We start from the raw sequence: 24,296 nt of genomic DNA, 5'->3' as shown, positions 1-24,296 counted from the left end.
AAGGCTGCTATTCTTTGATGTAAAATGAAATACTACTTAGTGAATAAAACATAAAAAACTCCTGTCTACCCTTCAAAGAGACATATCCTTTGACCCGGTACTCCAGACTAAAGCCTTGAAATTTTTGCACAAGAATGCTGCGTGAGGAAAGTCCAGACAAAACAGACACTTGAGATGCTAGAAGGCTGTATAACCCCAATCGCAGACACTACTCCTTCCAATAATCTAGCAGAGATAGCGCTGCCATACACCAAAAGAAAGTAATCTCACCAAAAGAAAACTGACCCCTTAAAAAAAAAAAAAAGCAAGCAGTCAAAGCAAATATAAGCCTTTAACTTAGGTTTATCTTTTTGTGCAGTTCACCTCTTAATGACCGAATTTTAATTCAAGTTTCCAGACTTATAAAAAGTTTTCATCTATAAACTTTTAGTATTGTAGGAGGCAAAAATAACATAAAACAAATACTGTTGCTGCAAATACGGTTTTATTTTGAAAGACTTGCAAAAATCTTTCATTTTTAAAATTTCTTACAGTAATACAAGCAATGAAAAATTTAAAACCTATTAAAGTGGCAATAAATTTATATTAAATAACTTGCTGCTTGCAGACATTCTAAAACAGCAATATTTATTGGCTGAATGTGTTAATAACATGTGCTTAATCAAGTAGCAATTACTTACTGCAAGTATCAACAAGTAACAAACCTTTAACTGCTGTGTTATTGCTTTTGGAAGTAACTGTCAAAGGGCGAAACAAAAAATTGGCAACATTCAAAACACTGACTATTTATTTTACGTGCACACCTAATTTTTAAATAAAGATATTAATACAGACTACTTAAATATCCAAAATATTAGGATTTTACATTAATAGTGTGTACTATCATGTAATTTTTCAAAAAAACAAAAAAGTTTCGAAATGGTAGCCATCCTTCACACCCCTCACCACAGATTTGAGATTTACAGATAGCTAAAAAAAAAGTTTCCTTTCTCACATGCATGTATGTTGAGATTGCATGTGTAACTAAGTGTAACACCTTTATAAGATTTAAAACAGGTGGTACGTAATAGTTTTTAGATAAAATAACCAAGTACCTAAATGAAAACAAACCACTGAATGTATCAATATAAACACTGATGGATAGTGCCTGGCACACTTAAGTGCTCAGTAAGTATTTACTGAATAAATAAATGAAGAATGAAGGAAAGATGGCATGTAACATAATTTTATGGAAGTAATATACTAATGTCAAACTATTAAGGCTTATTTCACATTATTTTTATTAATAAACTGAAATCAATTCTTATTTTATCGGGGTAGTTTTTTATTTTTTTGTGTTAAAAGATTAACTATAGCAGTTGATAGCTAATATAAGGTAATTGTGAAAAACAGTAATTAGTATTTTTTAAATACTTAATACAAATGATTAAAAAGCAAATCAAAAATGTACCTATGCAGGTCTAAGTTATGCTTTAGTTGCTTTGTGGGGAAGCCTTTACTCAAACTCTTAAAGAGTACTGAAAATTTAACTTCTCTCTTTTGTATAATACAAGTGAATATAAAAAGACAATGTGTTCATTGGACTTGCGTATTCATCAAATGTACTGAAAGGAGACTGGGGTGGGGTGGCATAAAGAAAAAAAAGTTACTCTCTTAATAAGCACAAAGGCAAAGACATTCTTCACCCAACCTCCAAGGCACAGCAGCTCCTGCCACAAAAAACAAGGGCCTAGCAAACAACCATTCGTTGGCTTTCCTTGTTATCTGTAGGAAGTATCACATATTTGAAAATAATAATGGTGCAACCCACGAAAGTTGCCACACAAAAGTTTTTTTTAAACACTGTGCTTCTACATAAATCAACAAGATTATTTTAAGACACTGTCATCACCTCTTCTGATATTTAACATTTTATTAGTTGCAAGAATAAATGAAAAGGATAGTTAGCAATTTATACACAACAAACAAGAGAGAAGATATTAAGAATGACTGATTAAAAATTTACCATGTGCTGATATAAAATTCATTATTAGCAGTTATCCAGGAATTACTACAATTTTATTCTCTGAAGATTTGTTTTCTAACAATGTGAACATTATGTATAGTTCTAAAATGACAGAATAGAATTCTTTACACTAGAAAATGCTAAGCAGACTTTACCCCGCTACATTCTATTCCTAAAAAAAAGGATAGGATACAAGTTGTCAATATACAACTGATGCGCAGAATAAAATGTTTTTTTCTTTGTATGGTATCGACATCCACAAAACACTATAAAAATTCCTATAATTTGTTATGTTATATATATATATTAAATTCTGCCTGTCAGATATAACAGTAAAAAAAAAAAAGAAAGAAAATTAAAGTTTACTTGGTGACATGCCCCTAGAGCTAATCTAATAACAGTTTAAAATAATAAGCATTATAGGGAGTTCCCTGGTGGTCCAGTGGTTGAGAATCCACCTTTCAACACAGGGGACATGGATTTGATCCCTGGTTGGGGAACTAAGATCCCAAATGCCACAGGGCAACTAAGCCCGCATGCCGCAACTACTGAGCCCATGCACCACAACGAAAGATCCTGTGTGCCACAACTAAGACCTGACACAGCCAAAAATAAATATTTTTTAAAATAATAATAAGCAGTATATACTTAAGATGAAAGAAATGAAACATGACAGGACAAATAAAAAAGGGTCTGAGGTTCTAGCTCTCCATGAAATCCACATAAGGAAGAAGTATGAGGACCTAAGTTTTAAGTTGCCTTACTAGACTGCTAAGATTAAAAAGAACAGAGGTGGGGCTTCCCTGGTGGCGCAGTGGTTGAGAGTCCACCTGCCGATGCAGGGGACGCGGGTTCGTGCCCCGGTCTGGGAAGATCCCATATACCACGGAGCGGCTGGGCCCGTGAGCCATGGCCACTGAGCCTGTGCGTTCGGAGCCTGTGCTCCACAACAGAGAGGCCACAACAGTGAGAGGCCCACGCACTGAAAAAAAAAAAAAAAAAAAGAGAGAACAGAGGTAATAATCCCCACCATATCCTGCACCATACATCTGGAGTATCATGAGAAATCCTGGCAACAACATTTTAAAAGGGATTCAGTCAAACTGGAAGGTAATCAAGATGATGAATTAACTGAAGCTCATGTAAAATGAACCAAAGCCCTGGGGATATTTAAGCCAGAAAAGAGAAGACTTAGGAAAATGATTCTCAAACATTTTAGTCTCAAGACTCCTTTACACTCTTAAATATTATTGGGACCCCAATGAGATTTTGCTTATATGAGATATACCTATAGATATTTATCATACAAGAAATTAAAATGGAGAGAAATTTAAACATAAACTTAGTTTAAAATAATAATAAACCGATTATATACTACTATAAATAACATTATAAAAATATATTTCAAAAACTAAAAATTTGAGAAGAGTAGCACTTTTGAAATCTCTAATGTCTAGCTTAATAGAAGACACCTGAATTCTAACTTCTGTTCTTACATTCAAACTGTTGGCTAAGTTGTCTTGCTTACTATATATGAAGAGAACTCATCCCTGCACAGATATGTAATTAGAGGAGGGAGCAATATTTTAATAACCTTAATATTTTCATTCTCTCATTAAATCCATGGTTGGTTCTTGCACTTTAATTGAAAATTTTACCAGGACTTCCCTGGTGGCGCAGTGGTTAAGAATCCGTCTGCCAATGCAGGGGACATGGGTTCAATCCTGGCCCGGGAAGATCCCACATGCCACAGAGTGACTAAGCCCGTGCGCCACAGCTACTGAGCTTACGTTCTAGAGCCTGCGAGCCACAGCTACTGAAGCCCGTGTGCCACAACTGCTGAAGCCCGCGTGCCTAGAGCCCGTGCTCCGCAATGAGAAGCCACCGCAATGAGAAGCCCACACACCACAATGAAGAGTAGCCCCCACTTGCCATAACTAGAGAAAGCCCGTACACAGCAACGAAGACCCTATGCAGCCAAAATAAGTAAATAAATTTACTTAAAAAAAAAAAAAGAAGAAAAAGAAAGTTTTACCCATTCATGATTTTATAACCATCATATGTTAGTTACGGAAAATACTGGTTCACAGAAGTATGCAGATCTTCCAAATGTTAACATATTTCATTACACAGTATTTTAAAAGTCACATTCATTAATATCACTACCAATTCCATTAGAACAGTTCTCTGGGAAGTTGTCGAACTCATTCAGATCAGTGGCAGAATCAAGTTCTACAAAAATTCTAACTTTCACTCGAAAGCTTGAAGTTTATCATGGGCAACACTTCCTGTAAGTGACAGGTTTATTTCTGAAAAGATGTCTGCCACGTGCTGAATGCTGAATAACCATAATGTGTCTGTCGTCTGTTATTGTTTTTTCACTAAAAGGTGTTCCATGAAGAAAAGGACTAGGTTCAGTTTGCAACAGCAACTCAACCATACAAGTGTTCTTCCTTGATACAACGGTACTTCGGTATGCCGAAGTTTTACGCATACTTCTGTTTTGCTACATGGAACATAAAAAAGATGTACATGCAGAATTGAGATTTTTGAAAATTAATAATTTTCACTGCTTCATCAAAGACATTAAGTGAAACTAGCTTCTTTTTTAAGAAACCTCAAATGCAGGGAAGTGAAGGATACAATGACAGGTGCACAGTTAGGGCCACTGCCTTGATTTACACTAAGGTGCTAATAGTTTTGCCACAGTTGCTTTTGTAACATATGTGTCAAAGTCAACACAGTGAAAAGGGCAAATAAAGTCTTTGAATAATTATGAAAATAGTTTGACTCTGTGGACCTTCTACAAGGGTCTTGCTCCCTCAGCGCCCCACCACTCTTTGAGAACCACTGATTTAGGACCAAAGAGCTGTTTTCAAATATACAGAAAGCTACCATGTAGAAAATGGCATGCCCCATGTATTATTAGGGCAGATCTTTTTTTTAAAAAATAAATTTATTTATTTTATTTTATTTTTGGCTGCATTGGGTCTTCGTTGCTGCGTGCAGGCTTTTCTCTGGTTGTGGTGAGCAGGGGCTACTCTTCATTGTGGTGCACAGGCCTGTCACTGCAGTGGCTTCTCTTGTTGTGGAGCACAGGCTCTAGGCATGTGGGCTCAGTAGTTGTGGCATGCGGGCTCAGTAGTTGTGGCTCTCGGGCTCTAGAGCGCAGGTTCAGTAGTTGTGGAGCACAAACTTAGTTGCTTGGTGGCATGTGGGATCTTCCCAGGCCAGGGATCGAATCCGTGTACCCCGCATTGGCAGGCAGATTCTTAACCACTGTGCCACCAGAGAAGCCCAAGGGCAGATCTTGAACCAATGGACATTATTTATAAAGAAACAGCTTAGCACCAAATTAAGAAACCTTTTCCCTTTAAAAAAAATTGATGAACAGTAAAAATCCATCCTTTATACTGTACAGTTCTGTTTTTTCTAACAAATGCATCACAAAAAATACCGGTTTTGACAAAAAAATCAACACCACAATCAAGATATAGAACAGTTCCATCACCCCCTAAAATTTTCTAATGCCCTTTATAGTTAATTCCTCCTCCCACATCCAATCCTGAAAACCACTCATCAGTTTTTTGTCCCTAGAATTTTGCCTGTTCTAAAATGTCAAATGAATGAAATCACACAGTATGTACGTAGCCTTGGAGTCTGGCTTCTTATTAGCATAAAGCATGCTAATAAGCATGCTAATAAGAAGCATGTTTGTTCCTAATCAGTGTGCAGAAATCCACTGACAGAGTGTTTCCAGTTACTGGAATTATTAATAAAGCTATTAAAAACATTTACATGCAGGATTTTGTGTAAACATAGATTTCATTTCACTTCGGTAAATATTCAGAAGTGAGACTACTGGATTATATGGTAAGCATATGTTTATAAAAAACTGCCACACTATTTTCCAAAATAGTTGTACCATTTTGCATTCCTATGAGAGTTCTAGTAGCTCTGCATACTTGCTAGCATTTGGTATGGTCAGTTTTTTTAAGCCATTCAAGTAAGTGTGTAGTGGGAGCTCATTGTAGTTTTAATATGCAATTTCATAATCACTAATGATGTTAAGCATCTTTTCATGCATTTATTTCCCATCTGAGTATCTTCTGGGTAAAGTGTCTGCTCATTTTTATTTGAGTTAATATCTTATTATTTAGTTATAAGTGGTGATTTATTTTCAGATACAATTCCTTTATCAGATACATGTTTTGCAAATATTTTCTCCCAATCTATGGCTTGTCTTTTCATTCTTTTAACAATGTCTTTCAAAGCAATTTGAAAGAAAATTTTATTTGTGAGGAAGTCCAACTTCATAATTTTTTTAAAAATAAATTATGCTTTGGTGTTATAGCTAAAAAATATTTACCCAAACCAAAGTTACAAAGATTTTCTCCTACATTTTCTTCTAGAAGTTTTACAACTTTCAGTTTTATATTTCAGACTATGAGTTTATATCTAGGGCTTTGAGTTAATTCTTAAGTATGGTGCAAGGTATGAATGAAGTTTTTTGTTGTTTTTTGGTTTTTTGCATTTGGATATACAATTATTCCATCTTCCTTTTTTTTTTTTGGTTTTTAAAAGAAATTATTTATTTATTTTTGGCTGTGTTGGGTCTTCGTTTCTGTGCAAGGGCTTTCTCTAGTTGCGGTGAGTGGGGGCCACTCTTCATCATGGTGCGCGGGCCTCTCACTATCACGGCCTCTCGTTGCGGAGCACAGGCTCCAGATGCACAGGCTCAGTAGTTGTGGCTCACGGGCCCAGTTTCTCCGCGGCATGTGGGATCTTCCCAGACCAGGGCTCAAACCCGTATCCCCTGCATTGGCAGGCAGATTCTCAACCACTGCGCCACCAGGGAAGCCCCTTCATTTGTTTTAAAGACTATTCTTTCTACATAAGAAACACGCTTCTAATAATTATGACTGATCGGTAACATAAAGAGCAGCCTCAAAAGAAATGAGAATCAGCTGGAAATTTTTAAAACAGAAGTTTAAGAACCAGTTGTTCAGTCCAATAAAAAAAGGGCAGAACATTAAATTATCCTTCCAACTCTCACTCTATGCAGTCCCCAGAGGGGCATGTTTTAGGGAAGACTTACAGGTCTTCTTCCCTCATGTTCTCAACCCTCACCCTCCAGCAGTTCAGCTTTTATCTAGTTTATGACTAACTGAATTCCCACATAAGATTTCTCTTGAATAAAAGGTTAAACAATTTTTTAGATGAAAAACAACCTGATGCAGTAATATAACTAGGTAACATCTAAAGTTATCCTTTGGTTTTAAATTCCTAAGATCCATTTTCTAAAACTAGAATAACCACTGAAATTGGTCCCCAACTAAGTTTAGTCCATATGCTTAATCACTGGGCTTTAATAGGCATACCTGTATTAATTTTAAAAATATATAACAGTGTTCAATAGAAATCATAATAGCTAGTTCCCTTACCTTCCAAATAAGATTCAAGCTTCTATCCAATTTCAGATACAAATATAACAGTAGTCTATAACAGTAGTGTTAATTAATAAAAATGGTATACTAAGTTAACAAATGGGTTTACCTTATATAATAGTGACATTAAAATGCTGTTTCCACATCTCATGAGCAACACTCATGAGGATTTACTTCACATTTTGAAATATTTTTATCATTAGTATTGATATATACATTTTTAGAATCATTTTTTGTTCAAAATGCAAGCATAATCAACCCCAATTGCTCGATATTTCTGGAAGTACCATTCAGCCCCTGGTCTTGTCATTATGCTACTTATTAAACTCTCCATCCAAAGACTACTACAGTGTGTAGGAACAAGAAGACATGAAACCCCTACTGGCATTATGTTACCTATCTGATTATTTAATACTTTCATTTTAATATAAAACTAAATGAATGGCAAAAACTTAGGTTTGAAAATTACCTATGGGTTTCCATATTAAGTATCATTTCAAGAACTATGAATAATTATACATAAGACTTCAACTGATTTCAACTGGAATATCGCACTGACATTTTGACTACTATACTTCAAGAAAGACATAACAAAGCTAGGGAAAATCTAAAAAGGGCAACAAAATTCATTAAAACTATACAACTGATTTTAGGGGATATCATTAAAAACACAAAATTCAAAGCAGTCTGTATACCTCTCTGGTATGCTTCATAGCATCTTTTTAGAGCAATAGATTGCTGTCTGACTTATTCATTTTGCAAACGGAATAGTAAGAAAAGAACTCAGAAGTGCTACTAACAAACTCTCTAAAATTTGAAACTCTATTATAGAGAGTAAACCTCATAATACTGGAACAAGAAAGTAATCTCTTGGGGCTTAAAAGAGATGGTCATTGGAAAAGGTAAAATAATAGTACCCTCATTAATTAATGAACATGTTGCATGTGTAATTCCTCCTCCTCTCACACACACACCTGTCTCATTTTTCTTATACTTGACTAAGCAAGTGACATTTGGTTTTTTTGTTTGTTTTTTGGGGGGGTTTTTTGGCTGAACCACGTGGCATGCAAGATCTTAGTTCCCCAACCAGGGACAGAACCTGGGCCCTCTGCAGTGGAAGCATGGAGTCCTAACCACTGGACCATCAGGGAATTCCCAGCAAGTGACATTTGATTAACACTTGATGAACAGGTAGATGGTACCTGGATGAAGAGCTAGGGAATTGGTAAAAAGCAGCTGGGCATAATTAACTGAAATCTGAATGCCCTGAAACAGGAAAGAAGAACAGCAAGTTCCAGGCTTGGTGTGGCTGAAGCACAGAGTGTAAAAGACAGAGGCACAAGATAAACTTAGAAAGGTAGGAGTTAAATCACACAAGACCTCAAAGGCCATGATAGGATTTTAATGTTTACTCTCAGGTCAGTAAAAAACAGCAAAGGATTTTACACAAAAGGATGACACAACCAGCATTTTTAAAAGACTATTCTGGTTATCTGTGTAAAACGAATTAGAGGAAGATTAAAGTATCTATGGAGATCAATTAAGAAACACTACAGCAATCTAGGTGAAAAATGATGGTAGCCTTGACTAGGATGATGGCAAGGTCGGGAGGCAGATCTAAGAGATAATTTAAAGACAAAACCAAGCAGTCTGAGGCATAACCAGCCTTACAAATTGTCTGTACTTATCTATTTATTTATCTGTTTGTATCTTTAATGGTGCAAAAAGAAACTTAAGTGTGACCCATTATTTAAATTATGTTTACAAGTTCAAAATTAAGTGACAAAAGAATGTACAGTTAGAAAGGGAGTAGTTAAGAAACATACCTGTATATCTGATCATTGTAAACCAGATATAAAATGAAAACCATGTTTATATGATTACAAATTTTTACTAGAAGTCTTAGAAACTTTACAAAATTTATGCCATTGTACAATATAAGCATAAATAACAAGTTGCATCTAAAGTAACACCACACACTGAAAAATTCTGTAAGTGACGATTACCAAAATTCTATCTGCTGCTGATTAACAGAAGAACCTTATTCATGTATTGGTAGTTGTAATCTCTCATGCATAATGAAGAAATAGGATGTGTGTGTGTACACATACTTATATATACACAGTAACAATTACAATAATTGGTTCCAGAAAAACCCAATATACTTAATTTTAGATAGTACTGTTAAGTTCTTACAACTTAAATAGGAGTGTAACTGAGAAAATTAAAAATAATATATTCATTCCAAAAATAAAAATATTGATTTCTACTTATAAATGCCACAAAAATGGAAGCCTTTTGTAATTTTAATGTTTGTATATAATATTTGTGTAAAATGCTTAACACAAATTATCGTTTTGTAATGATTTCTTCTTAAAATTTATATACACTTTTCCTAGAAGAACCCAGAACACCATCTGAAAAATCTGTTGTACAAAAATAACCCTGAAGGCAGAATCCTAGCAATGTATAGTAGAGAATTCTTACCAATTTTTCATCAACCGTTATGAGTTGCGTGTCTCGAGTTTGGTCCTGTGCCAACCTCCATGTGGAAGTGCTCAGCGACCTGCAGTGAAAGACTTTAAGTTAAAAAGTGATCCATGCAATGAGAAAAGAGAGGCAGACAAATCTTACAGAAACCAGCTACTTTAACAGTTATCTGTCTTATAAAACAAAAGGAATAGAAAGAAATAGAAGAGGGCACAAAAATCCTTTTTCTCCCCAATTAGTTCTGTCTGCTGAGTTTTTGGCAGACTCTCACTTGACAGTTCACAACAGGCTGTACTTTATGGCAGTCTATAGGCTCTCTGTCATAGAAGGGCCGCCAGTGACAAGAACTGTTCTGCTCTCTATGAATGCACACTGGCTAGTTTGTCATTACAAGGAAGAAAAATGCAAAGCTATATCAACACTTCTGGAATGCTGATTCCTAAATGATGGCATCAGAAAGAAAAAGAAAAATCTCCATCATATTCTTAATGGACTAAAGTAAAAGTTGTAGAATTTAATTATATAATGTTAACAAAAAGTTCCTTCACTCTAATTTCAAAACAAAAGTTTAAATAAGAATGATTTGCATGATCATTTAAACCAATGTTATTGGTTTAATCCTGTGACCCATTCACAGAATTGAATAAAGTCTGAATAGCTGAAATAGAAATATTAAGTCAGAAATAAAATCAGCACAGAATCTAACTCCTTTGTATTAGCATGGTCCCACTCTCACCCCAAGGAAATTATGAAAAGCTAACAGATTTTTTTAATTTCATGTACACACTGTAGTTTATACTAATGAATGCAATAGCCATCGATGATTGTGACAATTTAGCATTTTAGAATTTTCCAAAATATTAAACCATCCTATGTAGATTTCTCTTTAGAAAGTAAGTTAGTATACACAATTGACTTGAGTTTCCAAACCAACTGAATATAGAGTATTCAATTCTTTTATTTAATGCAATATAATCACCAATAATTCATGCAAAACTTCATGCCAAATGTTCAACTTTCAATAGCTATACTGTACACAGCTTTATAGAAAATCTACCTACTAATAACATAAAGATAACTCATAATACAAAAGGCTTTGTTTCATGAACATATATTTTTTTAAAATATCAATTATTTCCCCTAATTAATACAATTTATTATCACTATAAATACCTTGCTCAGAAATATATCCACACAAAATACACCTACATGGATATTATTTTAAATTATTTATACAAACAGTTAAAATATATGTTCTAGTTGTTTAATACTAAAGAAGTATAATTATGTACCTTTTAAAATCTATTTACTCTGGAAATCACTAAGAGCAATAATATGACAATAAGAACATTTTGAGTATTTATAACTAAATCCATATATTGCAAGAAAAAAGTGAGGCAATGATAAGGGAACTCAGGAAAACTTGAAATATTAGAAGTATTAGAAAATGTAGGGACTTCCCTCGCGGTCCAGTGGGTAAGAATCTGCCTTCCAATGCAGGGGACGCGGCTTCGATCCCTGGTCGGGGAACTAAGATCCCACATACTGCAGGGCAACTAAGCCCACACACCACAACCACTGAGCCCACGTGCTCTAGAGCCAGTGGGCCACAACTACTGAGTTCACACACCACAACTAGAGAGCCCACGCACCACAACTACTGAGCCCGCGTGCTCTAGAGCCCCCACTCTGCACACAAAGCCCACACACTGCAACGAAAGATCCCTCATGCCACAACTAAAACCCGACACAGCCAAATAAATTAAATAAATAAATAAATATTTTAAAAGGAAAAGAAAATATAGCTATATTTCAAGAAAATGGAACTACCTAATTCCTCTAATGAATAGAAGTGTTAGATCAAAATAGTGGAAATTAGATTAAAACTCTGTAATTCACAAACTGTATAATTTAAAATTATACAGTAGGTTTGATTGATTTAAACAATTTTCTTTTAAATTGTATGTTAAAATCTTATTGTGCATTAGTTGTAACCCAAAGTAAAATTTTTTTTTTTTGGGGGGCGGTACGTGGGCCTCTCACTGCTGTGGCCTCTCCCACTGTGAAGCACAGGCTCCGGACGCGCAGGCTCAACGGCCATGGCTCACAGGCCCAGCCCCTCCACGTCATGTGGGATCTTCCCGGACCGGGACACGAACCCGTATTCCCTGCATCGGCAGGCGGACTCTCAACCACTGCACCACGAGGGAAGCCCCCAAAGTAAATTTTTTAAAATGTTAAAGTATACATACTTTAATGGTAGATATATTTTAATAATTTTAGATTGATCTCCAACTAATCATAAGAATGAAGCTGTATGTCATTTTGTGTAAACAGATAACTATTATAAACAAATACACAGATGCAAAATTATGCTTATATTTTTATCAGCCTGTATGTAAAATGCAACACAATAAGACAAAGATGTTAAGTAAAATAATATAACCAGAAGAGTTAAAAATAAAAATATTTTGTAAGAAAAAGGCTAGAATGCAAAGAAATTATAAGTAGAAATTCTTATTTAGTATTTGAAACAATATATTCACATATACTTTATTTCAGAAAAATTTGCCTAAGTAAAAAACACACAATGTATATAGGTATATGTATATATATGTGCATATGGGTTATATATATTAAGTCATGTGCTAAGTAGCTACTCCTGAAACACAGAGACAGCAATTCTTAAAAAACAAACCTCATGGGCTTCCCTGGTGGCGCAGTGGTTGAGAGTCAGCCTGCTGACTCAAGGGACATGGGTTCATGCCCCGGTCCGGGAGGATCCCACATGACGTGGAGGGGCTGGGCCCGTGAGCCATGGCCGCTGAGCCTGCGCATACGGAGCCTGTGCTCTATAATGGGAGAAGCCACAACAGTGAGAGGTCCGCGTACCGCCAAAAAAAAAAAACCCTCAGATGTGGAGAAAAATTTTCCTCCAATTCTAGATAGTTAAGGTAGCAACAGAGATCTAGAGTCAGTTACGAACACAGCATTTAATTAATTATACCTACAAAATATAATCTACAGTTAATTTTAGATTAAATGTGAACTATATAGCAAATATCTTTTTGTTTATTAGCCTGTACAGAACACCACAACAGTGAGGTGGAAGAAGTAAAGAAAATATTTTTAGTCATATTAGAGTATAAAAACGTTACTAAACAAAATATAAAACCTAGAAAGCATAAAGTAAAAAATGACAGAAGCTACTACAAAAAAACTTCTAAACCAAAATACGATAAATTAAGAATAAGACAGGTAACAAACAAGAAATCTTTACAACACAAAACAGTAAAGGATCAATATTCAAAGTAGGTAGGGAATTCTCTGGCGGTCCAGTGGTTAGGATTCAGTGCTTTCACGGCTGGGGTCCCAGGTTTTATCCCACAAGCTGTGCAACAGGGCCAAAAAAAAAGGTAAAAGAGCTCCTATAAATTGGTACATAGGAATAATGAGTTTCAAAGGAGGGAGTCAAACAAGAAAAAAACAAACAACCCAATTACAAATGGGAAAAGAATTTGAAGCCACATTTATCTAAAGATCTACAAATAACCAATAAGCACATGAAAAGATGCTCAACATTACTAATCACTAGGGAAATGCAAGTCAAACCCACAATGAGGTATCACTTCATACCCATTAGGATGGTTACAAAAAAATAAGCATTGGTGAAATATGGAGAAATTGGAACCCTTCTGCATTGCTGGGGGGAATGTAAAATGCAGTTGCTGTGGAAAACAGTATGGCAATTCCTAAAAAAAACTAAACAGAATTAACATGTGATCCAGCAACTCCACTTATGGGTATATACCCAAAATAACTGAAAGGAGGGACTCAAACAGATATTTGTAATATTCATAGCAGCATTATTAGCAACAGCCAACAGTCAAATATTAATAATCATATTTTATTGGGTCATGTATCAGAATACTAGGAAGTTAAGTGTACATACAGAAATGACTAATATGTAATGATTAGTAAATAAATGCTAATTTTATTTTGCTATTTATTTCCCTTTTTTTTTTTTTTTGGCTACATTGGGTCTTAGTTGTAGCACACGGGATCTTCATTGAGGCCTGCGGGATCTTTTGTCTCCACGCACAGGCTCTTCGTTATGGCGCACAGTCTTCTCTCTAGTTGTGGCGTGCGGGTTTTCTCTTCTCTAGTTGCAGTGTGCAGGCTCCAGGGCGCATGGGCTCTGTAGCTTGCAGCAGGTGGGCTCTCTCATTGAGGCGCATGAGCTCAGTAGTTGTGGCTCACGAGCTTAGTTGCCCTGCAGCATGTGGGATCTTAATTCCCAGACCAGGGATCAAACCCATGTCCCCTGCATTAGAAAGTGGATTCTTTACCACTGGACCACCAGGGAAGTCCCTAGTACCCATTTTTGAGAAACTTAGAAATTTTGTTTGCTTCATGAACTTGCCTTGCTATCCACCCATTTGTTTTAACTGGTCTGTTCACATTTCCAAGTTTCTTAAGTGTCAATCTTAATTCTGAGCCCAAAGGATAAACTATGAGGGCTGTGACTGTTACTAATCAATTATTATTAGAGTATACAAACAATTTATTCTATTTATGTTTCCTGTAAGACAATGAGGTATCCTGGAAATGGATATTAAGAGATCTTATTTCTAACTCTGAATTTTACTACTTACTGTTGTGTCTATGAGCAAATCACTTAACGTCTCTGCATCTCGATTTCATTTTTGTAAATGTGTAAAATGAGGACTTGTTCCTCTTTTTTTCTACTGAAGAGTCTATGTGATTCTAATAAGTGGAACTGATTATAGTTCTAGTTTGTTTTAATAATCCCCTATGAAAATGCTATGGAATAACTACTCAACTCATAATCTGATTTTCTTTAAAAATCTAAGGAGTTACAATTTTCAAAAGCATATACACATTTGTTTATCCATTAATTTCATGATGAACATTTGGATTGTTTCTGCTAAAGATATTCACATGCAGTTTTTGTGAGGACGTAAGTTTGCAACTCTTTGGGTAAATACCTAGGAACACAACTCATGGCTTATATGTTAAGACTATGCTTAGCTTTGTAAAAAACTGCCACACTGTCTCCCAAAGTGGGTGTTCCATTTTGCATTCCCACCAGCAACAAATGAGTCTTCCTGTTCTCTTCATTCTCACAAGTGTTTGGTGTTGTCAGTTTCTTGGATTTTACCTATTTTAATAGGTGTGTAGTGGCATCTCATTGTTGTTTTAATTTTCAATTCCCTAATGACATATGATGTTGAGGCACCTTTTCATATGCTTATTTTCCATTTACATATCTTCTTTGGTGAGGTATCTGTTCAGATCTTTTGCCTATTTTTAAATTGAATTTTTTTTCCTTATTGTTGAATTTTGAATTCTTTGCATATTGTAGAAAAAATTATTTATCAGATGTGTTTTGCAAATATTGTCTCCAACTCTGTGCTTTTCTTTCTCTTAAAGTGTCTTTCAAAGAGCAGAAGCTTTTAATTTTAATGAAGTCCAACTCATCTATATTTTTCTTTCATGGATGGTGTTTTTGATGTTGTATCTAAAAACTCAGCACCAAACCAAGGTACCTAGATTTTCTCTTATGTTATTATGTTCTAGAAGTTTGATAGTTTTGCGTCTTACATTTAGATCCATGATCCATTCTGAGTTAATTTTTGTGAAAGGTGTAAGGTCAATGTGTAGATTCTTTTTTTTTTTTTTTTTTTTGGCATGTGGTTATGTTCCAGTTCCACTTATTAAAAAGATTATCTTTTCTCCACTGGATTGCCCTTGCTCCTTCCTCCAAGATCAGTTACCTATCTTTGACTAGTCTATTTCTGGACTATCAATTCTATCCATTGATTTATTTGCTGATCACTGTCTTGATTATTGCAGCTGTATACTAAATCTTGAAGTCAGTTAGTGTCAGTCCTCTTTGTTATTCTTCTTCACTATTATAGTGAATATTTTGGGTCTTTTGCCTTCCAGTATATAATCAGTTTCTTGACATCCACAAAGGAGCTTGCTGGGGTTTTGATTGGAACTGTGCTGAATCTATACATCAAGTTGGGAGGAAATGACATTTTAACAATATTGAATCTTCCTATCCATGTATATTTATTAGGATCTTCTTTGATTTTTTTTCATCAAAGTTTTGTGGTTTTCTACATAGATGTCTTGCAAATACTGTTTTTAATACTTCAAAATATACTCTTCAAAAAGTCTTAATGGTGAAAAGATAAAAAGAAATCATTTGCACTAGAAAATAGTATCTGAATAAGAATCATATTGCTGACTCCAAGTACTAACACTACTCTCCTCTTGAAGCAAATTAACTTTATCAACTAAGAATAGTAAAACTCCCATATTATTGTAGCAGTTTTAAAACATGGCTCCAAATTCCTTTGACACTCCTCCTTCCCATGAGGGGCTGGAGGTCTATGTGCCCTATTCCTAGAATGTAGTCCTGTGACACCTTGATCAATATAATACGGAAGTGAGGCTATGCGTGTTTCCAGGCTCAGACCTTAAAAAACTAATGGTTTCCACTTCTTGTCTCTTAGAACATTGTTTCTTGGGATACTGTCTCTTGGAACCCAGCCACCATGTTGTGAGGAAGTCCAGCCTGCCCCACAAAGACCCATGTGAAGAGGAATCAACAGCCAATACCACTTTGCTAGCCAAGTGGGTGAGCTATTAAACATGAATCCTCTAGCCCAAGTTGAGCCATCCCAGCAGACACTACCTGCAGCAGAGATAAACTTCCCTGCCAAGCCCTGCCCAAATTTCAGATTTCTGAGTAAAACAAATGACTGTTGCTGTTTCAAGCAAGTGAATATTGGGGTAGTTTGTGTTCAACTATAGATAACAAAAACATCCCTACAAATAACTGAATATGGTTTTATAAACATTAAAATTAAACCAGTAACTTCTAGGGACCAGAAATGATCTGCTGGACTTACAAAGTAAAATTCCTAATCCTATAGAAATTATTAATGAATCAATGAATCCTCAGCCTTTTGACTAAAACCAATTATGCTTGTTGTCAATTTACCGCAAACTGAATTAACCCAAATTCACATTAAATCAGAAAGTGTTCAGTTCCATGCTAAAACATAAGGAAATATTACTAGAAGTTCTAGCAGAAATAATAAGATAATAATATATCCATATACTTTGTACCACAATAACTATCTCAGGCTTAAAATATGCTGATATTTGGGTCAGTCACCTTCAAGTTGATGATCTTAAAGCTCTTCAAAATCTTGAATCTATAGAGAAAATTTAAACTGTCTTCATCACACTGTACTCACTAGACAGAAGCAAGAAAGAACTAATTGTTAACAGAAAAAATAAAGATGGGAGGTCAAGGGCTTCCCTGGTGGCGCAGTGGTTAAGAATCCACCTGTCAATGCAGGGAACACGAGTTCGAGCCCTGGTCCGGGAAGATCCCACATGCCGCGGAGCAGCTAAGGCCATGCGCCACAAATACTGAGCCCACATGCCACAACTACTGAAGCCCATGCACCTAGAGCCCATGCTCCACGAGAGAAGCTACTGTAATGAGAAGCCCTTGCACTGCAAAAAAGAGTAGCCCCCGCTTGCCGCAACTAGAGAAAGCCCATGCGCAGCAATGAAGACCCAATGCAGCCTAAATAAATAAATAAATAAATAAATAAATAAATAAATAAATAAATCATTTTTTAAAAAAGAAAAGAAATGGGAGGTCAGGAGACCATCTTAATATTCTGGGAAAATATATAGAGTAAAAGGAAAGGCAAAGATCCTATAAATTCAGTTAATGCAGTGGAAATAACAGTGATGACAGTTTATAATCTATTCACAAATTAGTTATTTAATTCTAAATCAGATTTATTGCAATAACTTCTTATCTTTACCTAAGTACCTAATATTACCTTAAAATGTTCAACTGGTTAAGTCAGTAAAAATTATAATATCCTGCTCATAGATATTTTCCCTTTCTTCTGAGCCAGGTAGAACTTGTAACAGGATCTTATAGCTGTTGTGCCTCTGGACACAGCTCAAGCCAAAACCTTAAAGTAATCCTTTGAGAGTCATCCAACAGACTAAGGAGATTTGTGCAAGAGGGATAAGAGGAATTATGCTCACATACCAGACTTTGGAATGGAACTGAAGAGTAATAAGGAGGAGAATGTGGGCAAGGTTTCACAGGGTGGTAACAAAGAAACTGGAGGGCATGATGGAAAATGTAAAGGAGAAAGAAATATACCCAAGTTTATACCAACAGGATATCAAAATAAATATACATGAGCTTAAAACAAAGAGAATAAGAGACATAGATGTCATGGTGATGATAATTATATTACAAAACACAACAAATACATGTGAAAAGTTCATATTTAGGGGCTTCCCTGGTGGCGCAGTTGTTGAGAATCTGCCTGCCAATGCAGGGGACACGGGTTCGAGCCCTGGTCTGGGAAGATCCCACATGCCGTGGAGCAACTAAGCCCGTGCGCCACAGCTACTGAGCCTGCGTGTCTGGAGCCTGTGCTCCGCAACAAGAGAAGGCCGCGACAGTGAGAGGCCCGCGCACCACGATGAAGAGTGGCCCCCGCTTGCCGCAACTAGAGAAAGCCCTAGCACAGAAACGAAGACCCAACACAGCCAAAAATAAATAAATAAATTAATTAATTAAAAATTTTTTTTTTAAAGTTCATATTTAGGAAGGTCAAATCATTGAGCTACACTGGCCATTAAAGAATAACTTTACTGGTTTGGAACGCCTTAAAGGAAGGAATTGAGTTGCCGTACTTTGTCATGTCTTGTAAATAACTGGAAGCTAATTTACCATAAGGATGTCAGTTGTTAATCAACAGATTAAATATATTAATAATAAACATCCTAGCAGAATTTTTATAAAATTAGATGATCCTTATCAGGAAGAAAAAATTCACAAAAATAACCAAGAAAATTTTGAAAACCAACTACAGGCATACCTCAGAGATATTACAGGTTCAGTTCCAGACTACTGCAATAAAGCAAATATAGCAATAAAGCAAGTCACAAACGTTTTGGTTTCCCAGAGCATATAATAGTTATATTTATACTACACTGTGATCTATTAAGTGTGCAATAGCATTGTATCTTTTTTTTAAAAAGTACATACCTTTATTTTAAAATAACTTTATTGCTAAAAAGTGCAACCATCATCTGAGCCTTCAGCAAATCATAATCTTTTTGCAATAGTAAATCAAAGATCACTGATCACCATAAAAAAATGTAATAATAAAAGAGTTTGAAATATTGTGAGAATTACCAGAAGTGACACAGAGACACAAAATGAGCAAATGCTGTTGGAAAAATGGTGCTGACAGACTCAATACAGGGTTCCCACAAACCTTCAATTTGTAAAAAAAAAAAAAAAATGCAGTACCTGCAAAGCACAATAAAGTGAAGCACAATAAAACAAGGTATGCCTGTATAAGGCAGGATTTGCCTTGCCAATTAATATGCTACAGTAATTAAAATATCATGGTATTAGCACAGGCAAAGACACATAGATCAAATAAATAGTTCAGATCAGAGTACAAAAACAAATTACGTAGATCTGTAAATTTACTAAATAAGTGCAATTTCACTTAACAGTGGTGAAAAGCTAGAATATTCAATAAATGATACTGAGACAACTGGCTATCCTTTCACGGAAGAAAAATGTTCCAATACACTTACAAAATAGTTACAGCATACACCAAGGAATTCCAGATGGATTAATACACACACACACATTGTGTTGTGTGTGTAATTACTGGATAAAACACAAGAGTTTTTTAATCAAGACACAATATCCACAAACTGTGAAAGAAAAATAACTTCTGAACAACAGAAGGCACTACACACTAAATTAAAGGAAATATCAGAGATAATAAGTATAATACACAGAGTAAATAAAAGACTAATATCTAGAATAAAAGATTCTTAGGAATCAAGACAAAAATAACCCCCCAAAATGGAGGAGTAAAGCACAGGATATGAATATAGTAGACATTAATACCAACTATGTTGCTAATCACCTTTAATGAGAATGGTCTAAACACCAACTAGAAGAGAAAATACGTCACAGTGATGAAAAAAACCCAGGACCGAACTATATGCTTCCGGAAAGAAACCCATTTTAAATATAAAGACACAGACAGATTAAACATAAAGAGATGGAAGAAGATATATTGATACCATGCTAACAGCAATCAAATCTTACTGCAGGGAGCTTCCCTGGTGGCACAGTGGTTGGGAGTCTGCCTGCCGATGCAGGGGACACTGGTTCATGCCCCGGTCCGGAAGGGTCCAACATGCTGCCAAGCAGCTGGGCCCGTGAGCCATGGCCGCTGGGCCCGCGCGTCCGGAGCGGCCACAACTGTGAGAGGCCCGCGTACCGCAAAAAACAAACAAACGAACAAACAAACAAAAACATTGTATAGAAGTTCTAGCTAAAGCAACAGAACAAGAAAATGAAATGAAAAGTATGCCTATTAGGAAGAAACACATTAAACTGTCCTAGTTTGCAGATGACATCATTGTCTATATAGAAAAATCCAAAAGAATGGACAAAAAAACACCTGGAACTAAAAAGTAATTGTAATAGCAATTTGCAGGATACAATGTTAACATACAAAAGTCAACTGCTTTCCTATATAACCAGCAAAAAACACAGTATCATTTACATTAGCACCGAAAAATACATAACATATAGGGGTAAGTCTAACAAAACATCTATATGAAGAATACTAAAAAACTCTGAGGAAAGAAATCACAAAACATCTAATAAATGAAGGGCTATTCCATGTTTATGGATAGGAAGACTCAATATTGTTAAGATGTCAGTCCTCCCCAAGTTGATCTACAGACCAGCACATCCAAATCAAGAATCCAAAATGTTATTTTGAGGATATCACAAAGCTGATTCTAAATTCATATAGAAGAACAAAAGACCCAAAATAGTCAGCATGATACTGTAAAAGAATAACAAAGTCAGAGGACTGACACTGACCTCAGATTCACTACACACATCAGTAATCAAAACAATGTAGTACTGGCAAAAGAACAGACAAATAGATCAATGAAACACAACTGACAGCACAGAAATAGACTACTCAAATACAGTCAACTGACCTTTGGGAAAGAAGCAAAGGCAATCCAATGGAAAAAAGACAATCTTTTTAATAAGTGGAACTGGAACACTGCCACATGCAAAAAAAAATGAATCTACACACCGACCTTACACCTTTTACAAAAATTAACTCAAAAACAGATCAGAGATCTAAATGTAGGAAACAAAATTATCAAACTTCTAGAACATAAGAGAAAGTCTAGGTGACCTTGGTTTGGTGCTGAGTTTTTATATACAATACCAAAAGCACAATCCATGAAAGAAAAAATAGATGACTTATACTTCAATAAAATTAAAAGCTTCTGCTTGGGCTTCCCTGGTGGCGCAGTGGTTAAGAGTCTGCCTGCCTGATGCAAGGGACATGGGTTCATGCCCCAGTCCAGGAAGATCCCACATGCCGCGGAGCGGCTGGGCCCGTGAGCCATGGCCGCTGAGCCTGTGCGTCCGGAGCCTGTGCCCCGCAACGGGAGAGGCCACAACAGTGAGAGGTCCGCGTACCGCAAAAATAAAATAAAATTAAATAAATAAATAAATTTACTTATTTTATTTATTTATTTTTGGCTGCATTGCGTCTTCGTTGCTACATGCGGGCTTTCTCTAGTTGCAGTAAGTGGGGGCCACTCTTCGTTGTGGTGTGCAGGCTTCTCACTGCAGTGGCTTCTCTTGTTGCAGAGCACGGGCTCTAGGCACATGGGCTTCAGTAGTTGCAGCATGTGGACTCAGTAGTTGTGGCGCACCGGCTTAGTTGCTCCGCGGCATGTGGGATCTTCCCGGACCAGGGCTTGAACCCGTATCCCCTGCATTGGCAGGCGGATTCTTAACCACTGCACCACCAGGAAAGCCATGAAAGACACTTTAAGGAATGAAAAGACAAGCACAGAGTGGGAGAAAACATTTGCAAAACACATATCTGATAAATAACTTTTATTTACAATATATAAAGAACTCTTAAAATTCCAACAGTAAGAAAACCCAATCAAAAGGGAGCAAAAGACCTGAACAGACACCTCCCCAAAGAAGATATATAGATGGCAAAGAAGCATATGAAAGTGCCTCAACATCATATGTCATCAGGGAATTGAAAATTAAGACAAAAATGAGATGCCATTACACAGTAATTAGAATAACTAAAATCCAAAAAACTGACACCAAATACTGATAAGCATGTGGAGCAAGAAGACATCTCATTCACGCTGGTAGGAATGCAAAATGATATGTAGAGCCACTTTAGAAGACAGTTTGGCAGCTTTGTACCAAGCTAAACAGTCTCAACATACAATCCAGCAACTGTGTTACTAGGGTTTACCCAATTGAACTGAAATCATATGTCCACACAAAATCTGCACAAGAATGTTTATCACAGCTTTATTCATAATTGCCCAAAACTGGAAACCACAAAGATGTCATCTTCAATAGGTAAACTGGTGAACTGTGGTAGAACCATACAATGGAATGTAATTTAGTAAGGAAAAGAAATGGTCTGGAGAAAATATTTGCAAATCACTTATGTGACAAGGTATATGCAGAATATAGAGAGAACTAGTTAAACTCAACAACAAAACAACAACCAACTCAATTCAAAAATGAACAAAGGACTTAAATAGACATCTCTCCAAAGGAGGTATACAAATGACCAATAAGCACACGAAAAGATCTTCAACATTGCTAATTATGAAGGAAATGTAAATCAAAACCAAGAGATACTACATCTTACTCATTAGGATGGCAAAAGGGGCAAGGGAGGGAGAGAGGAGAAAGGAGCAAGTATTGGCAAGGATATGGAGAAACTGAAACCACCAGTTAGAATGTAAAATGGTGTAGGTGTTATGGAAAACAGTATGACAATTCCTCAAAAAATTAAAAATAGAATTACCATATCATCAGGCAATTCTACTTTGGCTATTTATCCAAAATAATTGAAAGCAGGGACTCAACTAGGTATTTGTTCACCAAATGTTAATAGCAGCATTATTGACGGTAGCCAAAAAGTGAAAAAAATCAAGTGTCCACTGGTGGATAAATGGATTAAAAACAATGTGGTATATATGTACAATGAAATTTTATTCAGCCTTGAAAAGCAAGAAAACTCTGACATATGCTACAACAGGGATGAAACTTGAAGAAATGCTAAGTGAAATAAGCCAGTCAGAGAAGGACAAACTGCATGATTTCTACTCACATGAAGTACCGAAAGTAGTCAAATTCATAGACAGAAAGTAGAACGGTGGGTGCCAGGGGCTAGTGGCAGAGGATAATGGCGAGTTATTGTTTAACCGGTACAGAGTTTCAGTTTTGGAAGATGACAAAAAGTTCCAGGGCTATATGGTGGTGACGGTTTCACAATAATATGAATGTACTTAATGTCACTGAACTACACTTTAAAATGGTTCAAATGGTAAATTTTGTGTTATGTATATTTTACAATTAAAAAAAAAAAGCCTATGCCTTGTGAAGAAACTGCTGAACCCTGGTTTACACTACCAATAAAGAGAAACATACAAACAAAAGTTTCTCAAAGCCCAAGATTTATAGCTTTGCCTAGAGAAAGCCTCTCCATGTATGCATGCAGAAGTACTCTCTGTATATTAATCACTCATGTCTCTACAAATTTTTAAAAGACTAAATTGAAGCTGTTAAGCTTCAATATGATTATTCATTTGTATTGCCTCATGTAGCATATTTTTTTTAATTATACACTTTTTATAAACTTCTAGTGTGTGTCTATGGAATAAAAATTAAGTAATACTTTGCTACCATACTTAATACCGATTACCACCTTTGTGATTTTTCAGACCATTGCATTATCACCACTGTTTTGCATAAAAATAGTTGATAATTTTGAATTATTTCACTAATAGATTTGTTACAAATAAGCAAATAACAGTAACTATTTTAAAGTATATTTATAAAAATTTAATGGACAAATACAAGAAAAAGCAAGCCCAGATGAAATACTTGACTCCTACAGTAAAATAAGTAACTACTGAACATTCTCAGTTATTTAACTAGTTCACCTTTTAGCATCTAGATCCTTAATTTAATCACAATAGTATTCTTCAAAGGTACTTAGCATCCTTTTGGGAAAAAAAAAAAAAAAAAACAGATTCTACGAATCAACCATGCATAATTCTCTATGTTCCTCATAACGCCTGTTTGTTAGTTATCACAGCAGTGCACCAATATTCCAGTTCTCCTTCCGAACGTATGGTGAGCGTACACTTCACTG

General features: G+C 35.8%; 1 protein-coding gene across 1 annotated transcript in view; it reads right to left on the bottom strand.

Annotated features, from left to right (window-relative positions):
• The window catches only part of NDUFS4 (NADH:ubiquinone oxidoreductase subunit S4), a 125,380-nt gene that overhangs the window by 60,087 nt on the left and 40,997 nt on the right, over positions 1-24,296 (bottom strand). Inside the window, exon 2 of the mRNA XM_060091691.1 lies at positions 9,940-10,018. Coding sequence (XP_059947674.1) covers positions 9,940-10,018 — 79 coding nt within the window. The remainder of the gene's footprint in view (positions 1-9,939; positions 10,019-24,296) is intronic.

This window comes from Mesoplodon densirostris, chromosome 3 (genome assembly GCF_025265405.1).
Source record: "Mesoplodon densirostris isolate mMesDen1 chromosome 3, mMesDen1 primary haplotype, whole genome shotgun sequence".
Lineage (NCBI taxonomy): Eukaryota > Metazoa > Chordata > Mammalia > Artiodactyla > Ziphiidae > Mesoplodon > Mesoplodon densirostris.
Note: the sequence above shows the minus strand (reverse complement) of the source record. Positions and strands in the feature narration are given on the sequence as shown.